Source organism: Kogia breviceps, chromosome 12, assembly GCF_026419965.1.
Source record: "Kogia breviceps isolate mKogBre1 chromosome 12, mKogBre1 haplotype 1, whole genome shotgun sequence".
Lineage (NCBI taxonomy): Eukaryota > Metazoa > Chordata > Mammalia > Artiodactyla > Physeteridae > Kogia > Kogia breviceps.
Window position 1 is genome coordinate 38,697,183 of NC_081321.1, and position 12,632 is coordinate 38,709,814.

Genomic DNA, 12,632 nt, shown 5'->3' on the forward strand with positions numbered 1-12,632 from the left:
AAGACGAGTTCCTGGTGCTGGGCAGCGCAGGCCGACAGCGATGGCCTGAAAACTACCAATCCCAGAATGCACGGTGAGAGCGTCGGCCCCTGGCCGCGGGGGCCTCTGGGCAATGTGGTTCGCCAAACATTTGAGTCTACGGGAGGAAGAGTTTTTCGTGGGCCGGCCTTTCTCAAAAGGTTTTCTCTACCTGGGCGCAGTCCACCTGGAATATACTGGTTTTCCTAGAAACTGTAGTTAATGACATCATAGCCTGTGGCTTACAACGGAGAAATTTAAGGCCTTCCTTAATAGCAATAGCACGTAATTATAACTAGCAACTACAGTAACAACTATAAATACCGTTTATGGAAAAGCGTTTTTACAAAAAATCTTTGAGATAGATTATTAGCCCCATTTTACGGGTGGACAAACTAAAAGTTAAGTTACAGGAGCAGCCTTGTATTTCCCAATGAGGGTGGGACAGTTCACGGTGTGAGACTATCCCAGGTTTAGGAGGACATTTTAGCAACCCTGCCCAGCGGTAACACCCTGGTTACTGTGACAACTCAAAATGAGCCCACACAATGGATTCCAAAGGCCTCCTGGAAGGATGGTATCTCCTGGGCTGTGGCACCTGGTTTTCTCAACATTCCAGATAGGACTTGCCTTCTTCACTCTCTTTCTCTTTGGAATCTGGCCAGTTGTTTGGGTTATCTTAATACTTTTTTGTTCTTTCTTTCTCCTAGTTCCCTCTTTTCAGTCCTCCAATGAGATTTTTTTTCCCCAAAAATTGTACTTTCACTTTGTTTCTCTTTGGTCATATGGTTCATAATTCTACCCCCCTTCCTCCCAAACAAAAACAAAAACTCTGGCAACTTCTAGGACGGTTTAGATAGATACCAGGAAGTAACTAATGCCTCTTTCCTTCCCTTTTTCCCATCACCAGCTTTTTGGTTTCAATCCCACATAGCTTTAGTTCTGGTTTTTCTCTCTGAATGTGTTCAGTTCTACTGAAGCAGAGCCTGGGATAGGCCGAAATAATCCTAAAGCTCTGAGCCTCAGGCATAAAGGCCCAAAGTAACCCTGGGATAGGCACATTTCTGCTGTTAGAACTCTGCAGCCTTTGAGCTGCCCACTTGGACCTCACAGAGAGAATGGAAAAGTTGTCTGAGGTCTGTTGGGTGTAATTCACCCAGTGAACACGGGAGGGCTATCCACTCACAGAATGGAGCTAACAATCAGACCAAAGGTGTAGAGCTGCAGTTGCTATTTACTAAGTATTGATACCTCCTAGTACCCAACTCTGTGCTGGACACTTAACTTACATTACTTTTTTTTTTTTAAATAAATTTATTTATTTCTATTTTTGGCCGCGTTGAGTCTTCGTTGCTGCACGCGGGCTTCTCTCTAGTTGTGGCGAGTGGGGGCTACTCTTCGTTGCGGTGCGCGGGCTTCTTATTGTGGTGGCTTCTCTGGTTGTGGAGCCTGGGCTCTAGGCACGCGAGCTTCAGTAGTTGTGGCATGCGGGCTCAGTAGTTGCGGCTCATGGGCTGTAGGCACGTGGGCTTCAGTAGTTCTGGCGCACGGGCTTAGCTGCATGTGGGATCTTCCTGGACCAGGGCTCGAACCCGTGTCCCCTGCATTGGCAGGTGGATTCTCAACCACTGCCCCACCTGGGAAGCCCTAACTTTACTTGTTCTTCTAATAGTATAAGATGGGCATTATCTCCATTTTACTGATAAGGAGACTGTGGCCCAGAAAGATTCTAAGTCCACATAGTTAAAAGAATGGAGCCAGTATTCAACTCCAAGTTCATTTAATTTCAGAGTAGATACTCTTTCCCCATTTCCAGGCTACCATTCTCAATCATCTTTGAAGGTCAGTAAATTGAGACCCAGAAAGTTGATGAAGCTCGTCCAAGTTCAGAGTGGCAGAGTTCCCCTAGTACAGGTGCACACTTCTCTCACGGCACATGTAAGACATTGAGCTTAAAGGATACTTGCATGGTTTGTCCTACCCTGCTAGTTCTTTCACAAATATGCATCTTTGGAGATGGAGACAGAGGGACTACATTCTAGTAAGGACCATAGGGAGAGAGTCTCCTATTTAGGTACCACATGGCTAGCAGTAAGGGGCCCATGGAATTACAGTTAACATTGAGACTGGGTTTGAATCCTGACTCTACCACTTAACCAGAGTATGATCTTGTACAAGTTATTTGGAATCTCTGGCTTTTCTATTTCTTCTTTTATAAAAGAAGGATAATAATACCATTTGCCACACAGGATAGGATAGCAGAGCAGTTAAAAGTGCATGTTCTGTAGAGGACAAACTAGTGGTTGCCAGTGGGGAGAGGGAAGGGGCAATATACGGGTAGGGGGAAAAAAGAGTTATTATGGGATTATATGAAATCATGTGTGTGAAACTTTTGAAAATTGTAAAGCACTATAGAATTTGAAGACTCATTCAATTTTTAAAAAGTGAAAAAAAAAATTAAATGGTTAAACTTTTTTAAAAAGTGCATGTTCTGGAGCCAGGTTGCCTGGATTTGTATCCAGGTTCTATCACTTTCTAGCTGTGTGACCTCAGACACATTAATCTCTCTGAACCTCAGTGTCCTTGTCTGTAGAATGACGTCAGTAGTACCCTGTAGCGTTATCACGGGAATAAGTAACATATAAAGAACTTATGAGCAGCCCTGCCCATAGTAAACATTTAACAAATGTTAGCTATTTTCATTTATGAGGTTAAATGTGATAATGTAGAGGGGATCGGGAGTTTGGGATTGGGAGTTTAGGACGAGAATATGAAAAAGAATATATATATATATGTATAGGTATAACTAAATTACTTTGCTGTACAGTAGAAATTAACACATTGTAAATGAACTATACTTCAATAAAATTTTTTAAAAATACTAAATTGAAAAAAATGTGATAATGTAGATAAAGCACTCAGTACAATGCTGAGCACATAGTAAGTACCCAGTACACAGTAACTATTTCCAGTACACTATGAAAGTTGGAAAAAAGAGCTTTAAGCAGCTGAAGAGAAGGGATGTTAAGGCCCCTGAGCTGCCATCAACAGGCCATGGACTTGGAAGTTCCAGAAAGCAGAAGGCATCACCTCGCCTTGAACTCAGAGGAGACCAGAGCCCCTGGAACCTCCCAGCCTTGGCTTCAGTCTGTCTACCTTCTGCAGGGGTTGGGATCTCAGCAGCTTGGATCTCCTTCTGATGATTCCACCGAACCTTGTCTCTCTCCTCTAGACTCTCCAGGGCAATGGTTCTCAACCACGAGGGATTTTGCACTGAGGGACATTTAGCAATATCTGGAGACTTTTTTTTTTTTTTTTCGGTACGTGGGCCTCTCACTGTTGTGGCCTCTCCCGTTGCAGAGCACAGGATCCAGACGCGCAGGCTCAGCGGCCATGGCTCACAGGCCCAGCCGCTCCGCGGCATGTGGGATCTTCCCAGACCGGGGCACGAACCCGTGTCCCCTGTATCGGCAGGCGGACTCTCAACCACTGTACCACCAGGGAAGCCCCTGGAGACGTTTTTGGTTGTGACAACTTAGGGGTGTGACTGACACCTAGCAGGTAGAGGCCAGGGATGCTGTTAAACATCCTCCAGTGCACAAGACAGCCTCCACAACAAAGCATTATCTAGTCCAAAATGTCATTTCTTCTGAGGTTGAGCAACCCTGCTCTAGGGCTAAGGAGATCTTCATTGGCTTAGCAGGACTTGGGTGGGGAAGGGGGTGAGGCAGGGGGTGGGGAAGAGGGAGGAGATCCTTGTTGGAGGTGCCAGAGAACAGTGGAGGCAGCCACTCTGCAACCCACAGAAAGGACCTCAAGACAGCTTTTCCTCATTATCGAAGACCAAAGGAAATAGAGAAAGGAACTAAGATTACGGAGCCAACTTCTTTATATGTGCTATATTGTTCAGTAATAAATAGGTTTTCTTCTTTAAACACAGAACATATAACAGACTGAAACACTCCCCCCTCCCCCCGGTTCCAAAGACAAGAATCTATAAAACAAATACCAGCTATACTGCCCTAAAGGCAGAAAAAGTCTGGTGACCCCCACCCAGCCCTGCATCCTGCAGCACCACCACCCCCATGCTGCAAGAGGAGGGGGTCTGGGGCTTCTCCCTTGGACCCTGGGGACTTAGGTGAGAAGCATGTGAATGTATGATGTCACCTCTCCATGAGGCATGGGCTATGCAAAGATGAGGTTTCCTTCTCATTGGCTCTGACCAGCTCCTGCTCTTCTGACTTCAGTTACCAGTTACGAAGCACCTGGGCTCAGCTCCCAGAGGAGCTGCCTCTTGGCTTCCCCACTCTCCATTCCTCTGTGGCCTCCTCGGAGGGGAAGGGAGGGGCTCAGGGACCCCTCCCATCCCCTGGCCTGCATGGAAACGCTGTGTGGAAGAGGCATGATGCTGAAGGTGAGGCTCCTGTAGGCCCCCAACCAAAGCCATGAGGCCAGCATGCCACCCCAAAGCCCCACACCTTTCCTGCCTCTGGAGCGGAGGGCACTGGGGCAGCCGGCCCCTCCACCACCTAGTGCCTGGCTTGGGGTGTGATGGTTCTTTCGCAGTGTCAGGTCCTCAAGCCGGGCCTGGCTCTTTCGTTGTCCCATTCCTGTCTCCTTCCAAGCCCTCACCGTGGCCGTCTGAAAAACTCACGTCCAGTGTCCTAAATTGTCTCCTCCTCCCTCTCCCCATGCCTCTGCAACCCAAGGGAGGAAGTGGGAGGTTGTCTCCCTTCTCCAACCCCAACTTCACATAATGGAACAGCTTTTGGCCTTTTCCTTCTTGAAGGTGGAAGAGATGAGTTCGGAACGACTGGGGAGGTGGAGCAGTCGCTTGGAGAGGCTTCGGACAGGGCTCTTCGGGGGCACTGGGCTGGGCTTGTTCAGACACACCACGGACGCCATCCGGAAGATGCTGTGGATACTCTTCTCTGAGGTGAAAGCCGAGCCTTCCAGGTAGATTTCTGCACCCAGCTGTTTGGCTATTGCACAGCCCTGCGGGAGGAGTGAGGTCATCAATGCAGTGATGCAAAATGGCTCTGAAACACTGCCTTCTAAGGTTAGTGGTCCTCCCCAGGGCTGCTCCGATGGACCCAACTGCCAGTCTCCCACCACCGCCCTCTGCTGATTATTTTCCGAAGGTGAAGCCTGACTGCACCTAAAGTCAGCTGGTACACTTTTTAAACCATACTGATGCCAGAACAAGTAAATCAGAATTTCTGGGGGTATGCCGAGGTGTTAGGATTTTTAAGAGCTCCCCAGATGATTGTAATGTGAAACACTGGTTGAAAAGAAATGATCCTTATGCTCCCATGTGCCTAAGAAGTTATCCAGGGACTTAATTAACAATGCAAGTCCCATACTTTTCTCCCAGAGTGACTCTACGGATAAGGAGTCAGGAATTCTAACAAGCACCTCTAGTGATTCTAATGCAGGTGGTCCTCAAAAAACAAACCAGCTAAGAAACACTGGCACGCACAGGAATGGCTCACCTGCCAAACTATAGCATGAATCTGGGTAAACTGGTACCCAGCACCTCTATCCAGGTAACTAGTTTCCTGATTATAGATGGCCCCACAGAATACCAATTCTCTCCTGCCATAGTGAGTGAGTGTGAGCAGGGCCCATATTTCAAGCCCTCTCCTGTAGCCTTCCCCAACTCACCCCCCAACACACACGAGAGCTCGCACACACACCACACACACACACGCACCTGCTCGTAAGAGATGGGTGCCTGCTTCTGGTGGGACAGCTCCATCAGAGTGCTCAGGTCTGTTCGCAGGTCTGTCTTACAGCCAATAAGCAAGACACGGGTGCTGGGACAATAATCGAGGATTTCCGTCCTCCACTGAAGAGCCGTGCAAGAAGATGGGAAGGAGCAAGGAAGGAGAGTCAGTGGCTGACGGACACCCGGAGCGACCCAGTTGTCAACATCACACACACCATCCAGGATATCACCAGCTCAGCCCTCCCTCTGAGTCACAGCACCACCACTGCACTAATTACATCATCTTCCTGCCCATGAGGGCTTTGGGGCCACAGGAATGCTGATCCAAGAGTCTGTCCCCAAATTCAACAGCCCAGCCACCAGAGAGAGCACAGAGGCAGATCTCCCACTCTCTGCCAAGCATATGGGGCATGGGTCTGCCCCCTCAACCCAAAGGGCTTCACAAGTCCAGAAAGCCAGGAAGAAGCCAACCAGTGTCTTTCCAAGGGAAGGAGATAATCCCAGATTCTTCTGGGAAACTAGGCTAGTTCCACAAGCTTTCCTGGGACTCCTCAGTATGGCAGACCTTGCTACTCGGACCAAGGCATTTCCTACCAGCAGTTCAGCTCAGGCCTGCCTGGCTTGCCCAGTCCAGAAGGCCTGGGATCAAGGTCTATAAAAGCTGCCACCAAAACGCCCCTTCCCCGACCCTCAAACCGTATCACCAAATGCTTCTCTACTCTCAATCCCTCACTTCCTGAGTCTCAATACTTCCCTCCCTTGCTGGGCCTCTGACAGAGCAGTGCAGGATAGGGGCAAAGGCAGGATGCAGAGGGGACTGGACATCTGGGATCTACTCCCGGAGCTGTAGCTAATGTGGCCTCAGGCAAATCTCTTCCTTCCCTGGCCTCAGTTTCTTTCTGTTACACAAGAGGGGATTAGATGACAAGGTCCCCAAGATTCCTTCTTGTTTTCAGGCTGAGCTAGAGATAGCAGAGTTTAACCCAGCCTTACCTTCTTGAGTGCACTGTCCACTGTCTCTGGACGGCTGATATCAAAGCATAGTAATACTGCATCTGAGTCGCTATAGCAGAGTGGACGGACATTGTCATAGTAGGGAGATCCTGGTAGAGAGGAGAGACAGCTGATGGTGAGCCATGGCATTCTCCCTCCCTACAGGCCTAAACCCAAAGAGCCCTGGGAATACCATGCTTGGGCCCTTAGGTGAGATGGCCCCACCCATCTCCCAGGGGAATGTGCTCCAGTGCAAAGCTTGGGACCTGACCGCCTGCCAGAAGGCGGTACAAGAATATCATCTTCCTTAGTCCTAAAAGAGGGAAAGGGGGCAAAATAAAAGGGAGGTGGAGTATAATTTGGCCCTGTCGGATCTCCTACAGTGGGCTTAATTGAAGGTCCACCAGTTTTCTGAGTCCCAGGGGAAGCTGCTCCTACCCCTACAGAGAGACCAGGCCTTGTTTAAGGTCTCTTTTCTAGAGTCTGCCTGCTGCTCAACCTCTGCTCTAGGGTCTCCCCAGTGAAGGAACAAATCTGCCTGTTACATAACTGGCTGCCCTGCTTCTTTGCCGTGGGGTCAGAACTCTAGGAGGCTGGCAGGGGAGGGAGAGCATCGAGAATTCAGTGTCCCACTCCTCCTCCCACCCAAATCAGCTTACGCTGTAAAGGGCAAAAGGAAAGCTGTAGCCCCTATCCCAAGATCTCAGGGAGGCGTTCTCAGAGACAGCAGTACCAATAGCTGGGATTTAGAGGCTCGAATAAGGGTCCTTCACTGGGAGGGGAGTAGGCAATGCAGGCTCAGGTGGTCCAATACGGGAGAATGCTAGGGGTTGAGCCTGTCCCCCTCCACCCTGGGGAAGGAAGAGTAGCAGATTTGGAACCCAGACAATCCGTGCTCAGAATAGCAAGCAGCCCCTCTCCCTGAACCGCAATCGCCATGGAAACTGGGGGGAATCCAAGCTGAGGCGGGGGGGTTAGTTGTTAAAAAAAAAAGGAGTAAAGGGGAGTTGGGATGGCTGCTTGCTCCTTCAGCAATTGGTCCCCATCCCTCTCTGAGGTGGGGTCTTATCACAGCATCACTGAGCAAAGGGAGCACTGCAGCACTGGGGGAGGGGGAGGGGAGGAGGCCTCCATTCTGGCTCCAAGCGATCCCCCTCCCCTAAGACCAGCAAGTGAATAATGGGAACAGGTTCAACCCTGGCCCCAGTGCTGGGAAGCCCCATCCCACACACCCCTGCCTCTCCTTCTTCCTTGTGGGCACCTCATTTGAAAGAGGGAGTTTGAGGACGACTGATCGCCTGCATCCTTTCAGAACTCGGGGGGCGGGGGACGGGTGGGGGGGATGCGACACAGGGAATAGAGACCACCTTGCTGACTTTCCATTATCTGGACTGGGATTCAAGGGCTGTATTCTGACTGTGGGAGGAGGAGGAGGGGCTCTTTGGGGTGGTGGTAGTGAAAAGAGATGAGCTGCAGTAAGATTCTAGGGAGATTGAGAGGTGGGCAGAGTACAGCAGACGAAAAACCATACATCATGCAGCCAAGCTGCATTCCAGTCCAATCTAGCCAGCACAGCACAGTCCAGGATAACCAGAATTCTGCCTCCCAGCCCCTGGAACTGCAACGGAGGAAAGCATATACCAGGTTGAGGAATTTGTTTTGTTTTGGGGAGTGGGGAGCAAAAGGAAGTCTCATTTTCTGTTTCCCCACCCCTACCTCCAATCTTTCGAGACCTCAAAATTGGATGATGGGAATAACAGCTCTTTGGAGGAGTAGGATGGCATATTTATATGTAACAGGAAACCCCTAGTGATTTATAGTTCCTCTTTAAACTCAGCCTGAATATGCATTTTTGGGAGAGAAGTGGATTTTATTTACTTTCTCCTATTCCTGGCTTTTAGTCCTTAATTATGACTCTGAGCTCAGTCTATTAAAAAAGGGCTGGGCTAAAGAGGTAATGAAGGGGTCAGAATCAAAGCAAAGGATAGACTAGCTCTGAAGGTTTAGGGATGAGAGGCTTGAAACATACTGCTTTCTACGATCCAGAAAGACAGAGCGTCTTCTACCTCAGCCCAGTCAGAGCCAATACCCCCCCCCAACTATGTACAACATGACCATGCCCCATATTAAACCCCCACCGTCCAAAACACTGACGATGCATTGCTTCATCCCTCAGCCGCAGAGGTATGACAGTGGGGCTGAGCTGCGGCAGGCAGGCAGGCAGCAGTGGCCCGAGATAGAATGCAGGAGAGAAAACTGAGTCAGGAGCAATATTCCCCCCAAAGCAGGTTTGTCCCCTTGCCTCACCCACGACGGCCTCCAGCAGCACTGCCTCCTGCCTCTTCTTTGGCTTTGCTCTGGGGCAGTAAAGGCTGTGTGTGCATGTGCTGGGTGGCAGGGAGTGGAAATGGAGAAGCCCTAACTGCCTCCTCCAGTAGTCTTCTGGGGTCCATCCACCTCACCATCTCAGCCCTCTGAAGGATGGAGCCAGACCCACAGAAATGAGTACCTTCTGGGGTTTATCCACTCTGCACCCCTGGACCAGCGAACTGAGTTGGCCAAACCCTCCCCGCAACCTCAACCAAAGAATCTTCAGGTCCCCTTCTTCCAGTTTCCTGGCAAAGCACCAAACTCCTTCTCCCCGTCAAAGAGGGAAACAATTTCTAAAAGACAGCAGCTGCAGCAGACCAGTAGGGGTGGGAAGGGGGGACTTGGGGCCAGCAGTCTTACCTGAGGTGTCCCAGAGACTGAGCTCCACTCTCTGTTCCTCTGTCTCCAAGCAAGCTGTGTAATTCTCAAACACAGTGGGCACATACGTCTGTGAAAAGAGAGGAAGTATTCACACGCTGGGCGCCCCTACCCTTGTAACCCTCCAGTTAGTGCTGGATACACAAGAAGGCACTCATCCTAGTGAGACACTAAAGTGTCAGGAGATAAGGAGAGGAGGGGAGACCTGGGGCAGGAGGGACCACATGGGACAGGAGGGAGGGAAGTGTAGAGAGACAGGCACTTTGCTCCATCGGAGTAAGAAATGTGAATGACTGCCTGCCAGGGACAAGCCCCCCATATCCTAGATGGTCAGGGAGACACACAAACACAAGGATTCCTCTTGTCGCCAGATTTGTCTGTCTTCCAATTTCACAGCCACAAGCCAGTTCTAGCGCTTTATCTTTTCCCCGCAAGCCGCTCGGACCAGCAGGGCAGCAGAAAGGAGCAGTAGAAGCCTGCCTGGGGGACAAGCGCATAGAACCTCTGAGGATGGGTGAAGGGACGGACATGTATTATGTCAAGAAGAAACCCCAGACTCTCAAATGCCTCCAGTTCCCTCTCCCAAGAGCAGACTCCAGGATGAAGGGAGGTAGGAGGGGATTTGATGGGGGGACCTATGGGTGAAGAGGTGAGGAGGAGCCTGCGGGGCGGCAGAAGTGGAACAGGTCTCAGGGGAAGCTAAGGCAGGGCGGTCCTCCAGCCAGAAAGCGGCTGATGGGGAGGGGTTGGGCGGGGTGAGACAGCTCCCCTGGGCGGGTGGGAATCTACCCCCAGCAGGCATGCGGGCAAAGAGGAAAGCTGGCGAGCGGTCGGGCGCAACTCACCTCGGGATAACAGTCTTTCGCCAACACCTGTAACATAGCTGTCTTCCCACACTGCACATCCCCCACCAGAACGAGCTTACATCTGGCCACGATTGGCTGGGGGGCCCGTCTCTCCTTCATGGCTGCAGCCTCCGCGGGACCTGGACTAGGATTCAGAGAAGAGAACGTTGCGCCAGGTGCGTCTCAGCACACGACCCAGCCGGATTCCCTGTCTCTCTCCAGCTGAAAGAGAGGCCGGCACAGCCTCCTTATATCACCCTGGCTGAGCCAATCACAAGAGGGGGCGGACTCTGTCACAGCCAATCCCTGAGGTGGGATCCCCTCCAGCAGCCAATGGCAGGAGGCTCTGAGTCAGAGCCCTCTTTTTCCCTTCCCTTTCTCTTAAAGCTGCACCGTTGCTTCCTCTGAAAGGGGATTCCCACGTTGTTTTGCATTTGTATTAGGATTGGGGGTAGGAGGGGGAATGAAGCAAAATTTAATGGTCTTGTGTGGCCACCAATTAGTGTCAAAAACAAACTAGCTAAGAATGTGGATAGTGAGGTCAAGCTGGAGTTGTCCCAGGAGAACAGGACTTGCCTAAATTGTAGACAGGTGGCACCCCTTGGGGAAGGGGTGGTCCCAGAAATTTCTGACCCCTTTGTTCTATATAATCCCCACCCAAATCAGTTCCCACAGAAGGTCCTGCTGGACCCCTTTATCAGCTCCTGCTGGACCCCTTTCAACTCCCATCTCTTTCTCAGAAATCACCTTCACCCAAAAATAAATAAGTTAAAAAACTTTCTTGCATCATCTGGAAAAAACCCACAGAGCTCCTGACCCACAGATGGGCAGAGAAAGGAATGAGGGAGTCTGGCAAGTGGGGATGGGAGCAAGGAGTACAAAACAAACAAAGTCGCTGTCTGTTCGGCCAAACAACCTCTCACTCCAGGCCTTGCAGGAGCTGCTTTAGGAGTGTTTGTTCTGCTGCTTGGGTTCAGCTTCCCGGATGAATCAGGCACAGGTCCAGTTTCAGGTTGACACCTACTGACACTGACATACTGCGTGTGTCACCTGGTTAAAGTCCAGAATGGAAGACTGGGACTTGGCCTTTGGCTTTAGGAAGCTGGAGGGCAAAAGATGAGGTTGAGATGAGCTACGTAACTGCCTGCCAGCCGTCAGCCCTCAGGGCCCTTCATCTTACTGCCTCTCTGCTAGACAGACCCATGGGATGTATGTCCACAGCCTGAATAACCCACTGATTATTCAGGAACCAAGACAGCCCAGATGAGGCCTCCTGGGGATAAGGCATTGAAGTGAGACTGATCTTGGACAAAAATGAGAGCACTCCAGACTTCTTCTCTAGGTCCCTTCATCTCGTCAAACCCAGTGCCTCTGGAGCACGGCCGGGGTCCTGTTCCATCTGAGCTTTACTCTAATTCACCATCATTGCTGCCCCACCCAGGGGTATTTTCCCTGTTACGAAGAAGGATGTTTAAAAGTCTTCCCTGGGGACTTCCCTGGTGGCACAGTAGTTAAGAATCTGCCTGCCAATGCAGGGGACATGGGTTCGAGCTCTGATCCGGGAAGATCCCACATGCCGTGGAGCAACTAAGCCTTGTGCCACAACTTCTGAGCCTGTGCTCTAGGGCCCACGTGCTGCAACTACGGAGCCTGCATGCTACAACTACTGAAGCCCACGCGCCTAGAGCCCATGCTCCGCAACAAGAGAAGCCGCCTCAATGAGAAGCCTGCACACCTTGGAAGAGTAGCCCCCGCTAGCCGCAACTAGAGAAAGCCCACACGTAGCAACCAAGAACCAACGTGGCCATAAATTACTTAATTAATTTAAAAATCTTCCCTGGACCCAAAGGGACAGATCTCTAAGGGTAAGATTGCAATGCCCGCGATAGACAGGAGAATCGAGAGTATTTTGAGAATGTAGCCTAGCCAGTGTGCCTCCCATCAAAGCCTATGGCGTCCAAGTCCAAGTTGCTTGGCTAAGGGCTCTGAGGCTAAGTCCTGCACTGTCCTCTGCCCATCTCCTAAGGCTCCCCTTCCAGGGATCAGGAATCACCTCAGGGAACCTCCAGGGTAGAAGGACAGTTATCCAGGTGCTACCATTGGCTGGTTACCCTCCTTTGCCAGGCAGGCTCTCTGCAAGTTTTTTCCCCCTACCATTCCCCAGGCCTCATCCTCAGCCCTCAGGTAATGTTCTGCCAGTAGAATTTGTCCTCTCCTTGCCCTTTTCCAGCAGCCTGACAGCTTCTCTGACTTGCCCATAAATATGGTCTGGGAGCATTCCAGGAACAGCTGTAAGATCA

General features: G+C 50.6%; 1 protein-coding gene across 1 annotated transcript; it reads right to left on the reverse strand.

Annotated features, from left to right (window-relative positions):
* Positions 1-3,902: 3,902 nt before the first annotated feature.
* On the reverse strand, positions 3,903-10,557 carry RND1 (Rho family GTPase 1). Its single transcript, XM_059080650.2, has 5 exons — positions 10,333-10,557; positions 9,470-9,557; positions 6,740-6,849; positions 5,732-5,866; positions 3,903-5,013 (listed from the first exon to the last, which is right to left on the reverse strand). The coding sequence occupies exons 1-5, from the start codon at positions 10,450-10,452 to the stop codon at positions 4,768-4,770; spliced, it is 699 nt and encodes a 232-aa protein (XP_058936633.1). The 5' UTR covers positions 10,453-10,557; the 3' UTR covers positions 3,903-4,767.
* Between the last annotated feature and the right edge of the window lie 2,075 nt (positions 10,558-12,632).

Coding starts and splice junctions, on each gene's coding strand:
- RND1 (XM_059080650.2), bottom strand. CDS start 10,452: ATGAAGGAGAGACGGGCCCCCCAGCCAATCGTGGCCAGATGTAAGCTC. Junction 9,558..10,332: donor CGAAAGACTGTTATCCCGAG/GTGAGTTGCGCC, acceptor CTCTTTTCACAG/ACGTATGTGCCCACTGTGTT. Junction 6,850..9,469: donor CAGTCTCTGGGACACCTCAG/GTAAGACTGCTG, acceptor CCTCTCTACCAG/GATCTCCCTACTATGACAAT.